The sequence below is a fragment of the Poecilia formosa genome, unplaced genomic scaffold (genome assembly GCF_000485575.1).
Source record: "Poecilia formosa unplaced genomic scaffold, Poecilia_formosa-5.1.2 Scaffold144, whole genome shotgun sequence".
Taxonomy (NCBI): Eukaryota; Metazoa; Chordata; class Actinopteri; order Cyprinodontiformes; family Poeciliidae; genus Poecilia; species Poecilia formosa.
The window spans coordinates 1,472,517-1,494,365 of record NW_006800083.1 but is presented as its reverse complement, the minus strand read 5'-3'; the positions used below and the strand labels follow the sequence as shown (position 1 = coordinate 1,494,365).

The window sequence follows — 21,849 nt, the reverse complement described above, 5'->3', positions numbered from 1 at the left end:
CACATCAGCTTAATGCTTAGCTTTTCAACAGAAAAGAAAGAAGAACATTTGATTGCAAGATTTCAAAGATGAGGTCAGAGGCAAGAAGAAAAAAGTTGCAGTAAAATTGGAAGCATTAGTAGAGATTCCATCCGTCTATCCGTCCGTCCGTCCCAAGGTAATGGAGACACGTTTTTATGTTGTGCTATTAATACACAAAAACATGCCAAAAACAGAAGGTTTGGATAAACCCCAAAATAAATAATGGATGGAAAAGATAAGAATCTTAAAAATTAGAAGATTACTGATTTGCTTTCTTCTCTCTCTTTTTTTTTTTTAAAACTTCATGTAAGTGCAACTATTTGGATCAGTTAAAAGGTAACACGTTACCTCATAGAAGATGTTATTGATCATTTAATTGTTGGGTAACTAAATGTTTGCTCATCAACTTATAACACTATGGTGACCGACTAAATAAACGTAACATTTGTGCACAATTTGCCACTAATGGTTTATCTAATTCTGAAGGGTTTGCTCTCAGGTTTGTCTGTAAAAGTTATTAACACACCAACACATAAACGCCTGCTGCCACAGGGTGTAACGTGAAGGAAGTAGCATGCCGATGTGAGTGAATTTTAAAACTGCTTCCTGCTGCATTAATATTAAACACGTTCGGCACCTGTGGGGTCAGAGCTCAGTTTGAACCCTGATTTTCAGATGAGTTGATACTCGGATCTGGAAAGAGTTCAAACGTTTTCCACCATACATATTAAAAAGGTGCCTTACACACAATTACTGAGCCCATCGGCTATGGTCTAGTGAAGCACACAGTTATCTATTTATTAAAAATTCTGCACTGATGGCTGATTTCCAAACAGGTGGCTAAAACCCGAGCTGCGGGGGTCAGAAGGTTCAGGGGGATAAATAAGATGAAACTTCAGTGAAAGCCATGATCACTGGATACATTTTTAAAATAAAAAAAAAAGCCTGCTTGATGTTGCCAAGTATGTTTCACTTTATGTTCGGCTCAGTAGGCACTTGTTATGGCACGCAGATTCAAATCAAAGAGAGGAGCAGATGTGGGCAAAAAATTAACCCTGCAGGGAGGAGATTGATGTCCCTGCATTAATTGGTGAATTGTTAAAAGTAACTAAAAAGTGTGCTTTTCCCGTAAGAGTTAAAGTCAATTTACTTCAAATATAAATCAATATAATGAACATATTTTCCCCCCTTTTTAAGATCATGCATTTTTAGCTAACAATGTAGCAGCGAGGAAACAGAAAGTGTGTCATCAGCCCTGAATCCAGGGAAGTCAGCAGGATTCTCTTTTCTAACAATTTCACCACAGCTAGAGAGAAACAGTACAAAAGGTTGGCACTAATGATTCACTTCAAATCCCAGGCCTCGAGTTCAAGACCATAAAGCGTAAGAATAATGATTTTCTAACGCATCGCTTCTCTGTCTCTGCTCAGAACGCCCCTGACGGTTGGAAAAACTCGGTAAGGCACAACCTTTCCCTGAACAAATGCTTTGAAAAGGTGGAGAACAAAAACGGCAACACTTCTCGTAAAGGCTGCCTTTGGGGTCTAAATCCGGCCAAGGTGGAGAAAATGCAGGAAGAGCTGCACAAATGGCGCCGCAAAGACCCCCAGACCATCCGCAGGAGCATGGCAAAGCCAGGTGAGGAAGAGAGACGGTAAAGAAGACAACCGAGCTTATGGATTTCGCCAGAACAAAGCATTTTCATTTAAATTCAACCTCTTTCAAAATCGTCTTGTCCTATCTTCTTTTACAGAAGACTTTGACCGTCTGTTGGGAGAGAAGCCAGACAGACTAAGACCTTTGCCGCCTTACCCAAGCACAAACAACACCACGTTAAAAAGAGTGGCCCCTACGTACAGCCCCGCCCCTTTACCTCTGAACCCCGCGCAGCCTCCGCTGGCGTGCCGACCCGTTCCACAATCAGAGTACGCTCACATTCAGCCCAGCTACCTTCCCCACACGACGCTCCAACCCAGCAGCTCTTTTGCCCTGTACTCCCCCTGCGGACAGCAGCCTGCAGCCGGCGTCCCGTCACCCTCTGGGTGTCTGAACTCACCCATAGCTGGGAAAATGCCACCTGTTTACAGGGTTGGACTGCCGGGAGAGTACAACGTCGACCTGAGGGGAATGCACGAGTTACTTCAAGATGGAGACACCAGCTATGACATAGACACCCTCAACCCCAGTCTGACGGACCTGCAGCTGCAAGGTAAGCGTGTCGTATTACAGGATGCCAGGGTTTCCATGCCTGCAGAGCTTTATTTTTTTTTTTAGTCACAAACCACATGTGTGGAAGAACACAATCTACAATAAGTTTTTTGTGAGAAAGTACTTTGTAGAACCAACTTTTGCCACAATTACAGACGCAGATCCCACAGGGGATCTTTATGTCATCTTTGAGATTGAATAGCTCAAACTCAAACAGATTGTACGAACAGCAGTTATTATTTAAGCATGTCTTGCCACAAATGCTTAAATTTGACTTAGATTTGGACTTTGACTAGGCCGTTCTAAGACATGGTTTGAATTAGACCATCCCATGCTAGTGCCAGCTGTATATGTTAGCACTTTCTCCAGCTGGAAGGTGATCATCCACCCCAGTTCAATGTCTTCTGCAGCTTATGACAGGTTTTCTCCCAGTTTTGCTCTGTGTTTAGCTCCATCAATCACCGATGTCTAGATTCAACCCACATGTCTGATTTTATTGCTACTGCAGGAAACTTGTGGGAGGAGTTGAGGAAGGACAGCCTGGTGTCGGAGCCACATGGTCCAGCCACACACCTCTCCACTTCCTTTCCCCAGCAGGATCACCACCAACAGACCAGCTGCCTGCAGACTTTCAGCCCCACGTTCGAGGGGAATGCTGGACCCTGCTGTAAAGCAGCGTATGAGGACGAGGACCCAGACAGAAGCTGCTGGAATGGACTACATCCTGTCGGATATTCAGGACTGGAGAGTTTGGCTGGATATCTGACCTCCTGCACCACTTCCATTTCCCTGATGTAAACGGCTCTCCACTTCCTCTGAGACTTTGCAAACTAATAAACATTTCACATTTTATGCTTATAAACTTAATCAGCTTTAAAATGTTGTCAAATTGAGACATATCTGATGTACCTTTATTGAATGTGAGTCATATATTTGTTTGCAAAGTTGTTTATTTATTTACTTTGAGCAAAATGTGTTTCATTTCCCATGTATCTTGTTTTGTACTGTCACTTAAAGATTCAAAGCGTTTCATTTTGTTGCTATAGTTTCACCTCTTTAGTTGGCATTATAAGTTTTAACTGCAGGCAAATCTGTAAATTATCCCCTAACATATATTTGTTTGACTATTAAAGTGAAAATGAAAAAATGTTATCAGTTCATAAATGAAAACATAAACACATACTCTTCTCAACAAGTTTATTTTTAGCATTCATCATCCCGTTTGATTAATCGTATGGAAGGTTTAATGTGCCTAAAATGTTAGATGCTGTTCAGTTTTCACAAAACTTAATTATTAAAAAAAGAGCAACCATTTTGCATTGATGTCTTATACTGGCATTCACTAAATGTATTCAGCATTTGGTGAATGCTTTAAACCATACCTCACACCAAGTGGCCTTGCCACCAAGAGGTTATTTGCAGATCGTACAAAAACAAATAAAAAAATAAATAAAGAAATGCAGAAGAAACAGAAGGGAAAAGTTATATGATGGTTGGGGTGAAGACGTTGGCAGTTTGTAGATATTTCAAGGTAAACATAGAGGATTTTAAAAGAAGCAAGGGCGAAAATACTTCTTTTTAAAGGAGTAATTTGACAAAGTATTTAAAAACTAAACAATCCATGTGTTGGGCTCTATTTATGATTTGCTAAAACAGCCAGAGGGACTGCAGGCTTATAAAGAAGATCCACCCTGTTCAAGCCAAAATAAATGTTTTTAAACGTTATTGTATGAGTTGTACCTACTTGCAAACTACTCAGTTGGAATTGGCAACTACCTCCTAATGTCAACCCATCTATTATCTTCTAGAAAGGCCTTCCTTGAGGTTCAGGAGTGCGTTCATTGAACACTTTTATAGATGGGCAAACTCATTCATCCATGTCCTTGTTAATTTTGGTGTGTGCACCGTCATGTTGGAACAGAAACAGGAGAAGCCGAGCCCAACTCCTGACAAACAACCATGCACCAAAATCACCCTCGCCCTACATGTTACTTCTAACATGATGCAGGCAAAACGTCACCGCTCTCCAGGAGAAATCCTGACTGGTCGGTTGGATCGCCCATGGAAACGGTGCAGTAACGCTGTTTCAGCAGTAGATGGCAGCAAAACCTCCGCGTGGTTCTGCTGCTTTTGTTTCATACAGCAAGGTACTTCAGTCAAACATTTTAGTTTTCACTTAAATGTAAGTATTTAGATTTATTCAGAGAAAAACTGGTGACTGTTCCTTTTACACTTTTGTGAAACTGTTACTGAAATGGAAATGTCACAACAACTTATTATCAGTGTATCTAAATTTTGTATTTTTCTGCTTTGAGACTATGAAAAGTTATTATTTCAGTCATTCCTCAAGTCAAGTCTTGAGATAAACGCATGTCAAGATTTTGTGAAAATCCCAGTTTTATTTCTTTGATAAAATTAAAGACAAAACTTTTACAATTTTCCATGTTGATTGAAAACATTTCTCAGCATCAAAGTGAACACAGTGTTCAGTGAGACAGAAAGTATCAGCTATCAGAACTGCTCTCTGATTTGTGGCTAGTTATACACAGTAGTGGTCTGAAGTTTACATACATTCACCGTCTGCATCAACGTCAAATTAATTTGGAGCTTTTAATGATTTATTTAAGCTGTTCTTTCACTAAATTCAACCAAATTCAAAGTTACAACGGAGTACGCTTATAAAAATTTATTCATTGTGACCAAAAAGTTAAACCAGCAAAGCTTATTTTTTGTCAGGAAGCATTCTTTACCTCCTTTCAGTTTGAATGTGTTCATTTCTTTCTGTCTACATGCCCAGTTCCTCTCTGTGGACAATAAATGCAAAACATCCAAACCAACAAACCAACCACCTCTGTTTTGTCAAGTTAAGACATTTCAGAGCTATTTCAATCTTTTTAGGGAATGCATGTACAGCCTTTATTTATGATTATGACTTTTTATTTCAGAGAAAATCTGACAAATTGAAATCTATACACCCAGTTCTTTTTTTTTTTTTATTTAGTTACTTGTGTATAAAGATTCAGCCCTAGAAAAAGAAAAGCTTAAACCAAAATTGATAAGTGTATGTTAGCCTCTGATGTTTCCTGGCTCTTAAAAATATTCCTGTCGTTGCGGCAAAGTCAACCTGAAGACAAGAATCGAATTGATTTCTCACAAAGACAAAGGATACAGTCATCTGGACAGCAACAAAACACAGGCGGAAGAGAGAGTCACTTAGATATGTCTGCTGATACGATTTTAAGTAACTACAAGAGTAAAAATGCCATGAAACTATAAAGCGTAAATATACTTTTGATTATATCAAAATTTGCATCTTATTTCTGTATATTGTAGTTTTCCTACATGTAATCAGTTGTAACATTTAAAAAAAAAGTTTTTGCAAATAAAACAGTCTATTTTATCTAAACACTAGCAGAAGATATCAGTGGCTCCACTACCACGCACACATAGAAACTACATGGATGTTGTATGATTAAAAAAAAAGATCTAGGTTTATAATTTAGCTTGATATTGAAGAGAGCATGAGCAGTGCCTTGCAAAGGTATTCATAACATTTTTCAAAAATTTTTTTTGTATAATGTTATAGTTGTTTTTCTTCAGCAGGGACAGAGAAGCTGGGCAGAGATGATGGGAAAATGGATGCAGATGAATACACATCAATCCGGGACGAAACATAAATATGAACGCATGTAGAAGAAAATGTATCTGTTAGAAAATGTTTAAACCCATGAAATTTTGCACTACTTTATGTTTTTCTGCCACATAAATTCCTTATAAAATACACCAAAGTCTGTGGTTTTAATGTGGTTTAAAAGTTTGTCTTATAGCCTAAACGTCTGCAAATGTTACAAGAAGGAGCTTGTTCCTGCTCAAGAGGCTGATAAAAACGTTTCCTGGTCAGACTGAATCGTTTGCATCATTCCACTGAGAAAGGGTTTTCCCTGTATTGCAAAAATACCGGAAAAACATTCTTAAACTGAGACAGAGATTGTATTTCTACAGCTGTAGGTTTTAAGTAAATTCAGACACCGGTTGATGAGGGTGTTCTCTCTTTATCCTTTCCTGGAGGAAGGAGGAAGTACTTTCACAGAATATGAGAGCATCTTGTGCTTCATTAGACATCTCAACTTTTACAACTAAAGAACCAGCGGAACAGCTTAAAGATATTTTAAAACCTGCAGCTAGATTTCTTGGCGATCACTGTAACGCTTGTTCTCTCTCTATCTCTCTCTCTCTCTTGCTCTTTCTCTCTCCCTCTCCTTTTTTCTCTCTCTCTGTCTTCAGTCCATTTCATGTACTATTGTTGTTGCTCAATCCTATAGAAATGTAGTAAATTTGTAAAATGCCATAAAAAATGAACCGTGTTATTTCTTGGGCTTGCATAGTGGGGTTTTGCTTAATTTCCAGCCACCAACTAACACAAAAATAAAACAAGAACAGAAAAAAAAAAAATGTCTTCTCTTTTCCCGATGAAGCTGAGCCCACATATGCGGACTGAAATCAGCGGCATGTTTGTGCTGCCCACACGCTTCCATCCGTGTACTCTGATGCGAACTGGCAGACTTTGCTGCTCCTCCCGAAAAGGAATCTGATTGTCCAGACGGCTAAGTGCCTGAGTGGGAATGTGTGGAGCTAACAGGGGCGATAAATGAGTATCTAAAGCCAGTGATTTGTCCATCAGTTCATGTGTTTCTGGTCCTGAAAATGTCTCGAATCAGAGGAGCGGAGATGGTCTTCCTACGGCCCGCCACAGTAGGAATAATCTGCCTTGTTGTGCATCACCAGCTTGTTGTCCACAAAGTAGAAACTGTCGGATTGCGTCTCGTAAGGGTGCTGGATCATCTCACGCACTGAAGGGAGAGACACAGAGAGAAAAGCCACAGCATAATCAGGATTCTGTTACATTAAATCTGTTCTGTCTGTGTGAGCTGTTCTTTCAGTGCTGTCGCACGTTCATGCGTCCCCGTATTGTATGCCAGACACTCACTGGTTTCCTCGGACAACGTGGGGAACTCGTAAATGTGTTCGCAGGTGTTCTTGCTGCTGGGCATGCAGAAGCCGAACTCGAAGTCGAAGCTCTTTAGCAGCTTGTCGCGGAAGTAGTGTCTCTCGATCATACGGAAGTTGTTGATGGGGGTGTCTCCCACTGTGAACTCCACTCTGTTGGCGACACAAGAAGAAAATAGACTCACCGAATGTACTGCTGCTTGTTGATGCTCTGAAAATGTCTGGGCCTTTTCTGTTTAGCAACTGGAAAGTGGACGAAAGGGTTACGCTTCGACTACCCTTACGGTTTGTGTTCACACAGCTTTCAGGTCAAAACACATCAATAGTTTTAACAGTCCTAATCGTTCTTTGAACACAAAACTGACAAATTGCAGAAAAAGTTTCACAAACTTGCAATTTGAGTACAAAGCTTCAAATATTCTATGGTGATGCACGCAGCAGGCAAAAGAAAACAATTTTGCATCTGCAGCAACACCAAAATGAAGTTTTTACTACAATTAGTGATGATTGTTATATTAGTATCTTTTTCTTGCAAGCAATGAATTTGTGCTATTTTTCTAACTTCCTATTGCAGCTAGCAGTGCTGCAGAGACACAGAGGTGTTCAAGATCAGCGGTCGGATCCTTCGAAGGCTGATTTTGAAGGCAGATTATGTCACAGCGATGCAGCGAAGGCTGTTCAAATACAAACGGTCCTCTAAGTGTGACCCACAGCTGCCTGTTCCTTTTACCGGATTTGAAGGTCGGGTCCGATGTGTCCTTTGCAGCTTAACCTAATCCAAGATTCAATGTGTGGAGTGAATGGAAGATTTTTGTCCTTCTAACAATGACTGATGGGCTGGGAGAAAGAGTGGGAAGGGAGTACAGTTTTAAATGTAAGTAGGTTAAAATGCTCACTGCCATTAAACCACGCTTCGTGTGTGTAATAATAATGGGAATAGTGGCAAAAAGAGATAACAACAGTGTAATAACAGACCATAAATTATAATTTTGTCTGGAACTAATGGTCATCACAAATGTTTTTATTTTCTGATAAAAATGAAATAGAAATTATCATTATATGCACAGTGTAATATGAATTTGTATCTGTATGATAAAGCTGCTTCATTGAATTCAAAACCTCAGTAACGTCGACAAACACCTTTGATGCAGTCTGTCTGCTACCGTCAGCTGAGCTGTTGTCACGGATCATCGTCAGTCTGTTGTCCCAAACTGAACCCGTCATGCCTCCTACCTCTGCAGCAGCAGCAGCAGGGACCACTGCATGTTTTCTATTGCTTCAGTGCATTCGTTTGTTTTCTATGAAACCTTATCATGCACACCCTCCACATTCTGACTTACGTGGCTCCAACTTGTCGTAGTTGGAGGAAAGCTGGGGTGAACTGGTATCGAACAAATCGGCCGGTGTTGGGGTCACATTGCTTTAAACCGCCTGCACACAAACAGGTGAACATAAAAAAAGAAAACCATATTCGTAAGCTTGTAAAAAAATTTTTTATGTTTCTTCACTTTAAAGACGGCAGTTTCAGTCTCTGAGGCTTGGCTCTGACCTGGTGTTGGAGGTTTGGTGATCTCAAACAGGACTGTCCCTGTTTCCATGTCACGGATTTTAAACCGGGTGAAGTCAATCATGTGGACATTTTCCTCTGGAGCACAAAGGTAATCTAGAAAAAACAAAACATTAAACACACAGCCAAAACAACCAAATTTAAAATATGTGAAATGAAAACAAACATAGACGTTTCTGAAGCCCTTCTGCCAGAACAGGCGGATGGACATGTTAGCTGGTCTGAAGTTGGGCCACATTTTGGATGATGTTCTGAACAGCACTTTGTGATGATGTTGCTCACTAGTGTTCTCCTACAAACCTTTGAGGCACATTAAAAATGATTTGTACAATTTTCAGCAATTAATCAAAAGAAATCTTTCCATGTCATCCTTAAAATAGCTGATTTTTGCATGTTTTAGCGGGTATTTTGATGATTTAGTTTCAGTGATGCATTCCAGGGTTTAAAAATCCATGCATCATTTTACTTCCTCCATTTTGAACTTCTTTCATCACAGAATATCCAAATCCAAGTTAACTACAAAAAGGTTTTAGGATGTAAAGGGACAAAATAGTTGACTATTTGTGCAAATGATGAATCCTTTAAAAAAAACACAGATTTTGTTCCACCCTAAATCAGGTGAAAGATTACTTCTCAACAACCCATCTTCACACTTTCAGGCTTTTTTTTTTGCTGATTTTCTCCAACTGCATCTAATGATTACGTTAATTGTGCATGGTAGTATGCATGTGTGCGCGCATGCGTGTGTGTGTGTTGTGTGCGCGTGGTCATGTGTGAGACACTCCCTACCCAAAGGGCCTGGATTAGACCTAAGAGGCTTATTGTGTTTTATCATCACATGGACTGACTGGTTATAAAGTACTTGCATATATACACACACACACGTGCACACACACACAGACACACTATTTCTCTTAAAGTACGGAAAGCCAATTTTAGAAGTCTACTCTGCAGAAATATTTGTAGGTTTTGTCTTGCAGGTTTCTATTAACGTTCACAGTAAAAATATTAAAACATCTGCACTGTACAATCAGATAGAGTCGTGCTCCAGCATCCTCTTGTATTTCTGAGGGTTAAGGAGCAGATGGGCAGCTCAGGCTTTAGCCACCCGCTCAGAGATATTTATAAACCTTTTCATAAAGTACAGTACACAACAGCTAACACCTTGTCTGAAAATATCCTCCTCGCAAAACATGACTATTTAGAGCCCGCCGTTTGATGTAATGGCCAGCATGGCAGAGCACTGAACACTGAAGAATAGCAGAGAGCTGACAGGATGTGCCGAGCGTGAGTCTGAGAGAGTTCGTTGATTAAAGCTGAAATTATGCAAATTTCTTTGAAATCGAGTTTGTTTAGAAGAAGTAATATTATTCAGTCCTGAAGATTCGCTGAACATTGTTAATATTCTTTTAGATATCCCTTTTGGTTTAGTTTTTTTTTGTTTTGTTTTTCTTTTGCATACCATACATCACAAGACTCAATAGTAGAGTTCCCTTTGAACCTTTGGAAGGCCAAAAGGACCAAAATTAAATAAATACATACATTATATAATCATTAATTAAATGAACTATGAAATAGATCAATGATTATTTAAAGGTATAAATAATTTGTTTAATAGTCATAAACTTAGGACAGTTAATTAAACTTGTGCTTAATTATTTCATGGTTCTTGTTCCTGCAGCTTTACCACGAAATAAGTTGCCCATCAAGTTACTGGGTCTGGCCTAACACTGATCTGTTGAGTTCCACTAGTTTGACCCTGTTGGGCCTCCGTATAAACATGAAAATGCAGGTCTTTTTATTTTTTTATTTTTTATTTTTATTTTTTTGAAAAAAGCCTAATAAAATACAGGACATCTTTTGTAGGTCATGAAACACTATTGAAATTGAAATAAAACATATTTTCATCATAATTGTTACCAAAAATAATTAAAACTTGACATTGGTTTCTGAAGTCGTTTGCTGTCACTATTCCACTGGCTAATTGGTCTTTTACACAGAACAGTACTGTTAGTTTCAACAAGCAAACTTTCATTATTCTGACTATAAACCAGCAACATTAAAGCAATGTCTTCAGTCTCGCTAGTACTGAAAATTATTTCAAAATCTCATCGCTACTAATAACAATTAAACTGCATAATTCATGATGGTAGCTAAGAGTCAGAATGTAGGTAGACCAGTAATTTGAGCGATTTGCTTGTTCCCTCAGCTCTTTCTTACCAGAAAAATGACCAGATTATGGCAGATGAGGCTCCAAGTCAATCTGCCCATCTCCCACTTCATCCTACCATGACTCTTGAACAAGGCATGAAGATGCTTGGACGTCTCTGCTTAAGGTTCAGATGGAAACAATCCACCTTTTTCTAAACCAACAAATGCCCCTGAAAAGTTAGCTGTAAGTTAAAGAAGTGGTTGACGGGTTAAAAGCCACAGTGATTTCCCTGAGTCCGAGGTTTGATAATTGATTAGAGCCATATTTCCAGCATCCAGTAACTTTTCCCAGGGAGGGAACTAGACATTAAAAATGTTGCTTTAAATGAAGGGGAAAAGGACTATCTGAGTTAATAAATCATTTCATCACTATGTTTGATACTTCTTATATGTTAACCTAGTAAAAGACAAGAAAGAAAGAGAGATAAAGAAATGTAAAGTGACTGTATTGCTACTTTACTGACGAAGTAACAGTTTGTGGTAAAAAGTAAGTAAATAAAAGAGCATCAAACTAATAATATAGTAAAATCACAATATTTTCTAAAATTAGCAAGCCACTTTATTGCATCTTCCCCTGATGTTTTTCTGCTTTTGTTAAGAAATACTGTACATTTTTTTCTATATAGTAAATGGGACCGAAAAATTGTAAGTTTTTATTATTAAGTGTTTGCTTACACAAATTAACTTTATGGCTCTTAAAATATTAGGAAAAGATGGTCCTTTATAGACTGAACAATTCGGTATTTATTTTTTTTAGGAGAGCTCTAAATTAATAATTAATTTAGTTTGCAAACACATATACAAAGGACAAAATTACTCACTAACAAATGTGCATTTTCTAATTAAATGCATAACTAAAATTTTACCTATCCCAAAGATCTCTATCACTATATTAGGAGAATGCTTATTGTGCTATTCTTATCGCACTTTTGCACTAAATAATAATACATTTTGTTTTAATTCCTGTTTTTACACAAGGGAAAGGATAATGATGTTTATGTTATTGTTTTATGAATGTGTAGTTAACTCTTTTCTTGACATACTAAGCAAATATGATAAATTATAATTTCCTTGAACTGAAATTAATTCTGACTTTGGGCTTTTTTTTAATGTATGTGAGCACAGAGGGTTAAACAGATCTAAATAAACTGGATGAGATCAGATTTTATCATACTGCCTGAGGATGAAAAATATCATTCACCAAGTCTTTACAAAGAGGGCGCCATAAACAATTGGATGAACATATGAACACAACAGTTTATAGGCTGTATTTCATAAAATTCTTCTGCAGAGAAATCAGAGGTTGGCCTTTATACACTCAACATAATCTTGTGGATTTTATCTGGTACTAAATATCTTATTTCCTCTGAAAATCATTCATGTAAGGGTAACATCAGTGTGGGATGAAAACAGATGATTATTGGATTAATAACAGAACAGTGACTGACTCAAACTGCTCAGGATTTTGCAGAAACAGAGATAAAAATAACAACGTGAGTCACCTATAAATAATAGCAGCTCACATTGTGACATAGATGGATTCCTCTTCAGACTGGCAACATCCAACCTGCAGCATGTCTGTTTTTTACACCATGGGCGAACAAAAAACAGGATTATAGTATGCTGGTTAAAATGGAAACCTTAAAAAAAAAAAAAAAAAAAAAAGTTTTATCAACTCATAAAAGTAACGTAAAGCTATAATGATGTTGACTCTAATGTTTTCTGATTTTCAACATTTCAAAAATCATCCATCATATTTTTGCATTTTAAACTCAACAAGATGCCATCAATAGTGTTGGCACCTCCCCTCCGCAGCCCATTGCTGCACACTCTCCATTAGCTGCATGAAATAAAACTGTTGCATTTTCCCCTTTCTTACAGACAGTTTAAGCCATGTGAAAATGTTTCCATTTTTGCAAAAAAAACGAAGTCATGATGTGAGCCATGAAGAGCAATCAGTGACTCACTCTGAGGTAGAGCTGCGGTCGTTGAGCAGCCAGCTGCAGGATTTATAGTCTGACTAGTTACCCATCTATTATCAGTTTATTGTTCTTATGGTCATGAAAGAACCTGTTACCGCCACCCTAGTGTATTGTAAAATATAACTTTATTTTTATTAAAAGGCTCAATATCGCACCTAGGGGTAAAGAATGGGAATGACGGGTGACACCAAAAAGAATTGCTTTATGGTTTAGTCGACTAAGTTTATTGACTTTTGTCACCGTAACTACAAATGAAGCTAACATTTGTAGTTATTTGTCAAAAAAATTATAACTAAAACTAAACAGAACAGTGCTGTCAAAATTAACACTGTTCTTTACTCATTCACTGCAGCCATTTATTAATGGTGCATTAATAAACCATCTGATTTTTCAGCTTCCCTCCAGCCAGTCACCAGTCAGGACTGATCAAACTAAAAATCATCTTATTCAAGTCAGCAGCCAATGTCTTTGTGCTTCTCTTCAGAAAAAGATTGGAAAATAACCGAAACCCAAAGAACTACATGAGTGACTTTAAGAACCATTGAAAAACTGTTGACTTTAGAGATCTACCAAGAAAGTTCACTAGAGAAACCAGGAACATATATACATATATATATTTTATGATAGGCACAAGAAACCAAACGTCAGACCCGGCTGGAAAGACCATGTACCAGGATGAAGCTCGCTTTTGGTCGAAACAGGGGTTTACATACTTTTTCTTAAGTCGCTGTCCTCCCAACAGATGAGTATAATGTAGGGAAACATTTTCTGAAACACCTGAAGAATGACAAAAATGTCTGGCAGAATGATCTCTGTTGTGAATTTCTCTACAGCAGATGACGACAACCATAACTGCAGCATTTCTGTCTCTCTTTCCCATCATTCACCTCCCAGGTCAACAAGTAGGTGCAGCACTAAATCATAGCAGATTGTTTGACATGAGACAACCGCTGCATGCAAATCAAACTCAGTGTTTTTATTTTGCAACGCTGAGACCCAAGGGGAAAAGAAGAACAGGGGAATTTGTTTCCAGCACTGCCGCAGCCACATCAAAGTTCTGTCATGAGATTACCTAATAGCGCCTGGTAGGAGGATCAGCACCCTTTGGACCTTTTCACATGTTGTCATGTCACAAACTGCAAACCTCCAGCGTGAGGCATGCCTCTACCAGAAGGTTTTTGCTCAATCAGTAAATCAATCAAGTTTATTTGTGTAGCACATCTCAGCAACAAAGTAGTTCAAAGTGCTTTTCATCGTAAAAAAAAGAAGAAGAAAAAAGATCCCAACAAAATACATCATACTGTCATCAGTTGTGCTCATTCCTATTCATCCAGATTCTCAGTTTGATTTACATCTGGCCATGAATAGACTTTGACCTAAACCATTCAGTGGTCAGATGTTCAGGGTTGCTGTCCTGCGACAATCTCATGAAACGAAAAAAAAGTGCAACAAGCTGACAAAGTGTGCATACTTTTTCAAGGTATGTTTTTACTGTCCTGTAATTGGCTCAATCTATCTGCACTTTAACTCTTATCATTAAAGAGCCTCATGCTGCCAACCCAACATTTCATACTGGAGAGGTTGTGTTCATGATCTTAGTTTGCAAACAGCCTTTTCAATGTAGACCAGAAAGTTTCATTTTGGACTCATCAGACTTTTGTTGATTTCTCGTTCTCTTTCAAAAACAATTTTATTCTTGCTACTCTTCCAAAGAGCTTGTTCAAACTGAGCAGTGGATCTCTGCAGCTCCTCCAGAGTCATCATGAAGCTCCTGGCTGCTTTTATTCGATCTTCTTGATGCCCGTGTCAGTTTGGTGGACCTGACGTTTTATGACATGCTCTTCCTATTTCAAAAGCTGGCATATTGTTTCAGAACACTTTTAATAACTAAGTGATAAAAACACAAAATCTCAATAAGTATATTTGGTCTAGTTTCTAGTTCAAATATCTTAGTACACTTGAAATAAGATAAAACTAACTTACAACTGACTTATCAGCACGATAAACAGTTTTATGGGAAAAATGTCTTGTTCCACTGACAGATCATTTCACATGTAACTAGTATTTTTCATCAGTGTTAAGGAATTATTATTTTAAGACAATGTCCTATCTTGCTGAAAAGTTAGCTGTAAGTTAGTTTTGTCTTAATCGACGTTTACTAAGATATTTGCACAGGAAACTAGATCAAAAATTCTTGGTTACATTTTGTGTTTATGTTTGCAGTGCATTAGAATAAAAGTGGATGGATACAAATGCCCAGTGCGCTTTTCAGATTTTCCTTTATAAAAGCGATTAGTAAACATACATAATTTTTAATTCTAATTCACATTTATGCTCTACCTTGTCTGCCACATCAAATCACAAATAAACACAATGAAGTTTCTGTAATATGACTAAATGTAAAAAGTTCAAGAGGTATTGATACATTTGCATGACTATTTTTTCAAAATTTCTTTGATACTATTTTGTAGTTCAATAACTATAAAAACTAAAACAAGGCTTTTTGTTAGACATAATGTCTATCAGCATAAATCAGTGCAATCTTCCTCTGCTGAAATTGCTCTTATTAAAGTAAACTCAGCTGCACTTCTTGAGCCATTCTGTGCTCAGAAACAGAGTCTGTCTGAAACCAAAGTGGCAGTCTCACAGAGCAGGCCAGCTGCCATTTATAGCTCCTTAATCCCTCAGATTAGCCCGGAGTAACAGACTTTTAGCCTCAGGGATTGACTTCACATGCCTTATTCTTTCCATCTGACTCTGAGGCCTCCGATCGATGCCGAGACCTTGTGCTGAAGTCACGTCGGAACACGAGGAAGGACAATGCAAATGTGTGCTGATATATCTTTTTAAAATGACCTGAAGCTGAGAGAGCATCCGGTGAGATGTGGCTGTTTGTGCGATGATGATGATGATGTACGGTGCACCTGTGACTGACAGGCTGTTTTATGTCTCTCAGCTAAAAGCACCTGTGGGCAAATTGGAAAACAGTGAGGTTCACGGAGGGGTTGCATTCTGTACACCTGAATGCAGATGAGATTCTTTCCTCTCATCTTTCTCCAAATAACATTACAAAGGAGAGAGAAAACTGTGATTTCCTTGCATAATGACACAAAGTATAGAGAATTATTGTGAAGCAGAAGGTTAATGACACATGGGTCTTATTTTAAATCCCTTAAAAATGTGGCATGTGTATTCAACCATCTTTCTTCAGAGTCATATGATTACTAAATGCAGTCCATTTGTCCAGAAATCCAGCTAGTATGAGAAGGTATCAGATGTTTGTTGGAGAACACTGACGAACAAACAGCATCATGAAAACCAAGGAACACACGAGCCAGGTCAGAGATAAAGCTATGGAGAAGTTTGAAGCAGAGTTAGGCTATAAAGCTGCAGGATTGGAATTAAATACAGGACAATTCCTTCATTTGTTGGAAATGTCCAGACCTAAATCTTATAGGTCTGGGTCACTCTGGCTCAAGAGCTGAACATCGCTATTCACAGATATTCTTCAATACTTTGATAAATCATCAGCTGTTAAGTAAAAGAAAAACCTAAAAGAAATCTTAAAGACTTGTATCTGTAACTCTAGTGGTAAACTTTTAAGTCTGTAATTTGAGAAAACAAAACAAAAAGCTTTGGCAGCTTGGCTGTGCCTCTCTCATGTCTCATTCTAAGGGGTCAGATTAGGTTATCTATGTAGTTATACTGTTTAAACTGCTGTAGACACTTTTCCTCACTTTCTTCTTCTACTGCTCTCCAAATGGGATTATTTGCTTTCTTTTAAAACTGTTAACTTCATGTTAGAAGCTACACCTGGTCTGGGGTTTTTGTTTGGCTGTGATACTTTTCTGGAGTCGGGCACCGAAACCATCAAACCAGGTTTGCAGAGGTTTTCCTCATATCTCCTCTGATTTAGTTGTATTTATCTAAGCATTTAGAACATGAAATATATCAACATGTGTGACTTTAGCAAAGTCAAATATTGTGAACTGATCTATCTGAAGCTCTGTTATCCTTTTTGAGATTTCCCAAAATGTTGCAAAAGAAAAAAAGCAAAACTCTACAACTGTCATCCTAATTTTAATAATCCATTTGTTCTTCCTTTATTTCTGCGCTGTTATGATGTCATAGGTCTCAGTTCATCCCTTAGATTTGGTTCTTAGTTTATTTCTGTGCCTCATTTGCTCACAGTTTGGTTTTCATTTATGTTCAGATTTTTGTTACTTCCTTGCTGTTCATTCATTTAGATTTTGCTCATTGATTATTATTTATTGTGTATTTAGCATTATGTTCTTTAGATGTTTTTCTCTGTTAGTGTTTGTTAAAGTTTCAGGGCTTTCTCCCTCCCTCAGTTTGCCAGTATGCTTCTCTTCCCAGTTGTTTCTCATCTCCTCATTTCCTGTGCTGACCCTCTACAGCCTCTGATTAGGTCTTCATGTTTCTTTGTCTCCCTCAGTGTTTAACCTCCTCATTCTCTTCACTCACTGATGGACTCTACCGTTGTCATACCGATGCCTCTGTGCAAATCTGCAAACCCCATAGATTTATACCCTGGTTTCCTCCAAGGCTTTGAATTTTGTTTTCATTAAAAACTTTCATTAATTCACTCTCTCAAGTCTCTGCTCTTGGGTGCTTACACACAAAACCTTCCAAATATGACAATACTTTTGTTTTAACGAGTGGTTATTTGATCTCTTTTCTTGAAATCATCTCACCCAATTGGATATTTTCTCCTTTTCATATTGTTCTCTGTGAACTCCCTGGTAAGATTAAAACAGCTGTCTGAGGTAATCAGAAAGATGACCTTACATGAAAAACAACAACCAACATGCCCAGGTTAGAGCATCCAAACAGATTCATCCACAAAGCAGACCGTAGGATGCTAAAAGGAGCCTCCAAAACTACAAAATATCATTACAGGAAAAAGACACAGACCAAGCTTCTGGAGTAATGTTCCTCGGATAGATTAATCTAAAAATAAAAGGGAATATGTTTAACATAAAACTATTCCATAAAAGAAATCTAATGTCAATTGTGAAGCACAGAGGTGGAAGTGTCATGGTTTGGGCATGTTTAGCTGCAGCAGGTCTTGGTCATCTAACCATAATTGAAACCGCCACAAGTTCTACAATGTGTCAGTGCATGCTTAAGAGAAATGCAAGAAGAGTAAAGCAGAAACACAACTTTGGTTGCAGATTGAGGTACAAAATGATTCAATATGCTGAAAATCCTGGAGTTAACAAAATAAACCACTAATCCTTCTTTGCATAGTTGCTCAAATCCTTCAAGAGGTAGCTCCAGAAATTATCAGCTGTAGAACCAGGAACCAGTGACAGGTCATGCTGCCCTGTATCCTTCCACATAGCCAACACCTTTCTGCTGTCTATCAGAACCTTGTAGTATTCTGTCTGTCGCCTCTCAACACCACATGCTGTTTAAATCCATGTGGAAACTGACAGACGAACTACTCAGACAGTGTTCATGTGCACTCACACATAAAAAGCTATTTACAGCTGGCAGAGGACAAGATGATGGGTGCAACACAAAAATCTTCCAATGCCAAACTGAATGAAGGCAGAAAGACAATGTGGTAAAATACGATAATAATAATAAAAAAAAACTATTTTTAATTGGATGAAAAAAAATCAGCAGTACAACTCTTTGTTGACTGCAACGATGTTATTAATTAATGTTATTAATTATGCATCATGTAAACATGAAATGTTGCAGGATGGGACTGCACAGTATTAAACAACAAATCCCACCAAATTAAGTCCAGACATAAGGATTCTGAATGCATGGCTCTCGGATGATTATTTTACATTTCTTGCCATTGAAGTGGTTATCTGTGATGGACATACCATGAATTTGCTGCTCTGATGCACATTTGTTTTCTCGGCAGGCTGTGGGTTGATGAGGTTTGAAATGTGAGTGTGTTACACAATGAAGCTGGGCTTGTTAGGATCTGGGGTAACCTGAGTTTGTTTTTGTTTTTTTATCAGTTTTTGCGTTCCTCAGTTTTAAAAAAAAAATTAGTTCTGCCTTGTTTCCATTTTCACTTCAGTTCTTCCTGAGTGAATCTAGTCGTGTTTATTTATTGTTCTAGTCATTCTTTGCCACTCAAGTTTCATTATGTTTCTTTAGTTTAGTTGTTCTACAGTGTTAGATTTATTTCATGCTTCTCTGTGTCCTCTCCCTTGCCCCCTGAGCCACTTTCTCTCTTCCTCTCCTCAGTCTGCCTCCTGCTCCCTTCACTCACACTTGTAACCCATTAACTCATCAGCCTAGGACTTTTGCTCAGCATTCAACCTCCAGAGTATTTAAATACTTCATTCTCAGTCACTCCTTGCCGGTTCCTCTCATCTACTCCCATATTTTCCCTGTATCCTTCTCGTCTCTCCCTGCTGCATTGTTTCCTATGGATCTTTGTGTTTCTGCTTTGTTTACTTGTGATTTTTGTTTTTCCATAATTATTCATTAAACTATTCATCTTCAACGCCTCTGCCGCTCTGCATTTGGATCCATTATCAAACACACATCATGACAGTGCTGCTCCAAAATGATGCCTTTTCTGTCAGGAATCTACCGATCTCTCTCACCAAACAACAATAAACAAACTTGTTCCTGGATAAAGTGTGTGTTTTTCATGTGGTCATTAAAAATGGTGGTAATAAATGTTCTTGAACATTCACAATACAAATACAAAACTAATGTAGGAAGCAGAGCAGCACCCTTTGACAATTAAGATCAAACTAAATTCCAGCTTTACTTTTTTGATTTAAATCCTTGAAAAATGCTGAATTAATGCTGTATCTTCCTACCTTATCTTTAACCTCACTCAATAATTACCTGTTTGCATCACTTCATTGCACAATGCTGTGTTACAGCCATCCTGACATAATCCAGATTACATGTCAGCGGAGAGCAGAGATTACCACACCATCATGAGTGATTTAGGCTTTATCACACTGATGAGACGCCGGTGTTTCTTCTCTGCTCAGAGGTGGTAAATTGCAGAGAGAGGCGACTGTCTGAGGGTTAAACCTCTACACTGAAGTGAGTTTGGCTCTGAATCCAAACATCACTTCCTGCTGCTCACAAGGATGAATTTACACGAACAGTTAATAAATTATACACACTTCCAATTTTCTGTGCTTTAAATAAACTTTTGAAAATAAAAACAAAAGTAAAGAATGATTTTGTTTCAAATATTTTCATGAAGTATTTAAATCAAGTTTGGGTTACAACTCTGATGCATAAATGTGTCTACTGTTTGTTTCTTGAGATCCTAATGTGACACGATCATAGTCTTTACGAAAATAAAACATTCTCCTTAAATTATACAATTTATTATCAGAGCTTCAGTATTAAGGTTTGATAATATTGAGCTCAATATGTGAGCTTAATATATAAGCTTATATATATGTATATGGCTTCAATGATGGGCCTCAGAAGATGGGATTAAACTTTAACTTCATGATTTTTCTGCAGTGTAACATTTTACATTTTTTGACATGAGCTAAAGAAAGTGGACTCCAACATTTACCTTTCTTTCCAAGCACTCATCTGCCATCCCTTAATCCTGATTTGCAACTGACTGAAACCCCAAATCAGTGAACCTGTGTTTTCTTTCTGTCTGCTCAAACTTCTCAAACACTAAACCAGCTGCAGCAGATGGAGGCCCAAATGCATCCTGCCGGTTTCTTCTTAATAAAAGAGAGTTATTGCTTTCCACTGTCACCACGTAAAAGATTGTGACTCCATGCAGTTGGCTGGATTTTCTTACATAATGTCATTATTGTAAACTGAATATGACCTCATAGCATTGTAACCTCGATCAAACTGAACTGTGTGCAGCTGAATTTGAATTTGTAGCACACCTGGAATGATTTGGCTGTATGTTTCCTAGTTCTAATAGAATTTTATAAAAATCTGTAAGTGAACATCAAGGTACTTGTGAATTAAACATTTGCGCAAAACAACTTAGTTTCTAACCACCCAAGTGATGAGAGATCCTCTTGATTTGGAATCGTAAAGGTCCAGCCCTATTATGAAATGTTGACATGTTTCCATAATATAATAAACAGCAGAGTGGCGGCACACACGCACACACACACAGCTCTTGTTTTTCTGCTCCATCTGGGAGCTGTCTGCACTATCAGCTATAATTAGTAGATCACATCCCAGGCCACCTGTTACCTCAGAGCTGCAGGTGTGGTAAGGTGAGCTAGAGTTTAGTCTTGGAGGGAAACCTACTCAGATCTCAAAAAGCAGCAATAATTTAAGCAAACAACGCACACTCATCATTACCAGCAGGGAAACTTGCAGTACACAGAAACTGACGGTGAAGATCCACCTGCTCACTGTTGCAGACTGGTTCAAATGCTTTTAGTCTTATTGAAAGCTGTCGCTGTCCATGGTAGTAACCTTCCTCAAGAGAGGCAATAAGCATATAATCAGGCTCATAGCGGAGCAGCAGTTAAACCCCCGGTTTTCCTGAAAGCATTCCGGTTACTCACTCTCTGTGATCTTCTGCAGTCCCAGCACATCCTCTGGTGTTATAACTGTGTTCTTGCGCAGCTCTTCTTCGGTCCTAACCGGGATGCCCATGTCTGATGAGTTGCAGCCGTGCTGCACTTTCATGTCCAGCCGACGAGGATTGCAGCCGGGAACTGACCGAGGCTCTCTTCCTCTCGACGCGCAAACAGATTTACTTTGCGCCGGAAGCCTTCAGAGACGCGATGTCAAACAAGCTCTGCGCTGTTACCAGAATAACTCGTTCTCCATGCCTCCTCCTCCCCTTTCACGATCCAGTAGGAAATAAAAATCAGCTCTCTGCTCCCTCCCCGCCGC

At 38.4% G+C, this 21,849-nt stretch overlaps 2 protein-coding genes across 4 annotated transcripts in view; one reads left to right on the top strand and one right to left on the bottom strand.

The window, feature by feature from the left end:
* foxn1 (forkhead box N1) overlaps positions 1–5,601 on the top strand; it is a 25,136-nt gene extending 19,535 nt beyond the window's left edge. For 2 of the 3 annotated variants that reach the window (XM_007563077.2, XM_016676952.1), the window contains exons 7-9: positions 1,452–1,659; positions 1,775–2,230; positions 2,738–5,601. In XM_007563077.2, the coding sequence (XP_007563139.1) occupies positions 1,452–1,659; positions 1,775–2,230; positions 2,738–3,027 (954 nt within the window). In that variant the 3' untranslated portion in view covers positions 3,028–5,601. The remainder of the gene's footprint in view (positions 1–1,451; positions 1,660–1,774; positions 2,231–2,737) is intronic. The other variant, XM_016676953.1, reaches the window with a different exon arrangement.
* Positions 4,962–21,849, bottom strand: unc119a1 (unc-119 lipid binding chaperone a1). The gene is made up of 5 exons (XM_007563074.2): positions 21,516–21,849; positions 8,786–8,899; positions 8,577–8,667; positions 7,217–7,389; positions 4,962–7,079 (listed from the first exon to the last, which is right to left on the bottom strand). The coding sequence occupies exons 1-5, from the start codon at positions 21,637–21,639 to the stop codon at positions 6,967–6,969; spliced, it is 615 nt and encodes a 204-aa protein (XP_007563136.1). The 5' UTR covers positions 21,640–21,849; the 3' UTR covers positions 4,962–6,966.

Bases quoted from the DNA above. Each gene is read 5' to 3' on its own strand.
- unc119a1 (XM_007563074.2), bottom strand. From the start codon at position 21,639: ATGAAAGTGCAGCACGGCTGCAACTCATCAGACATGGGCATCCCGGTT. The intron at 8,900-21,515 runs GTGAGTAACCGG...TGTTTTTTCTAG, and splicing joins ACTGCAGAAGATCACAGAGA to ATTACCTTTGTGCTCCAGAG. The intron at 8,668-8,785 runs GTCAGAGCCAAG...GTTTGTGTGCAG, and splicing joins CACCAAACCTCCAACACCAG to GCGGTTTAAAGCAATGTGAC.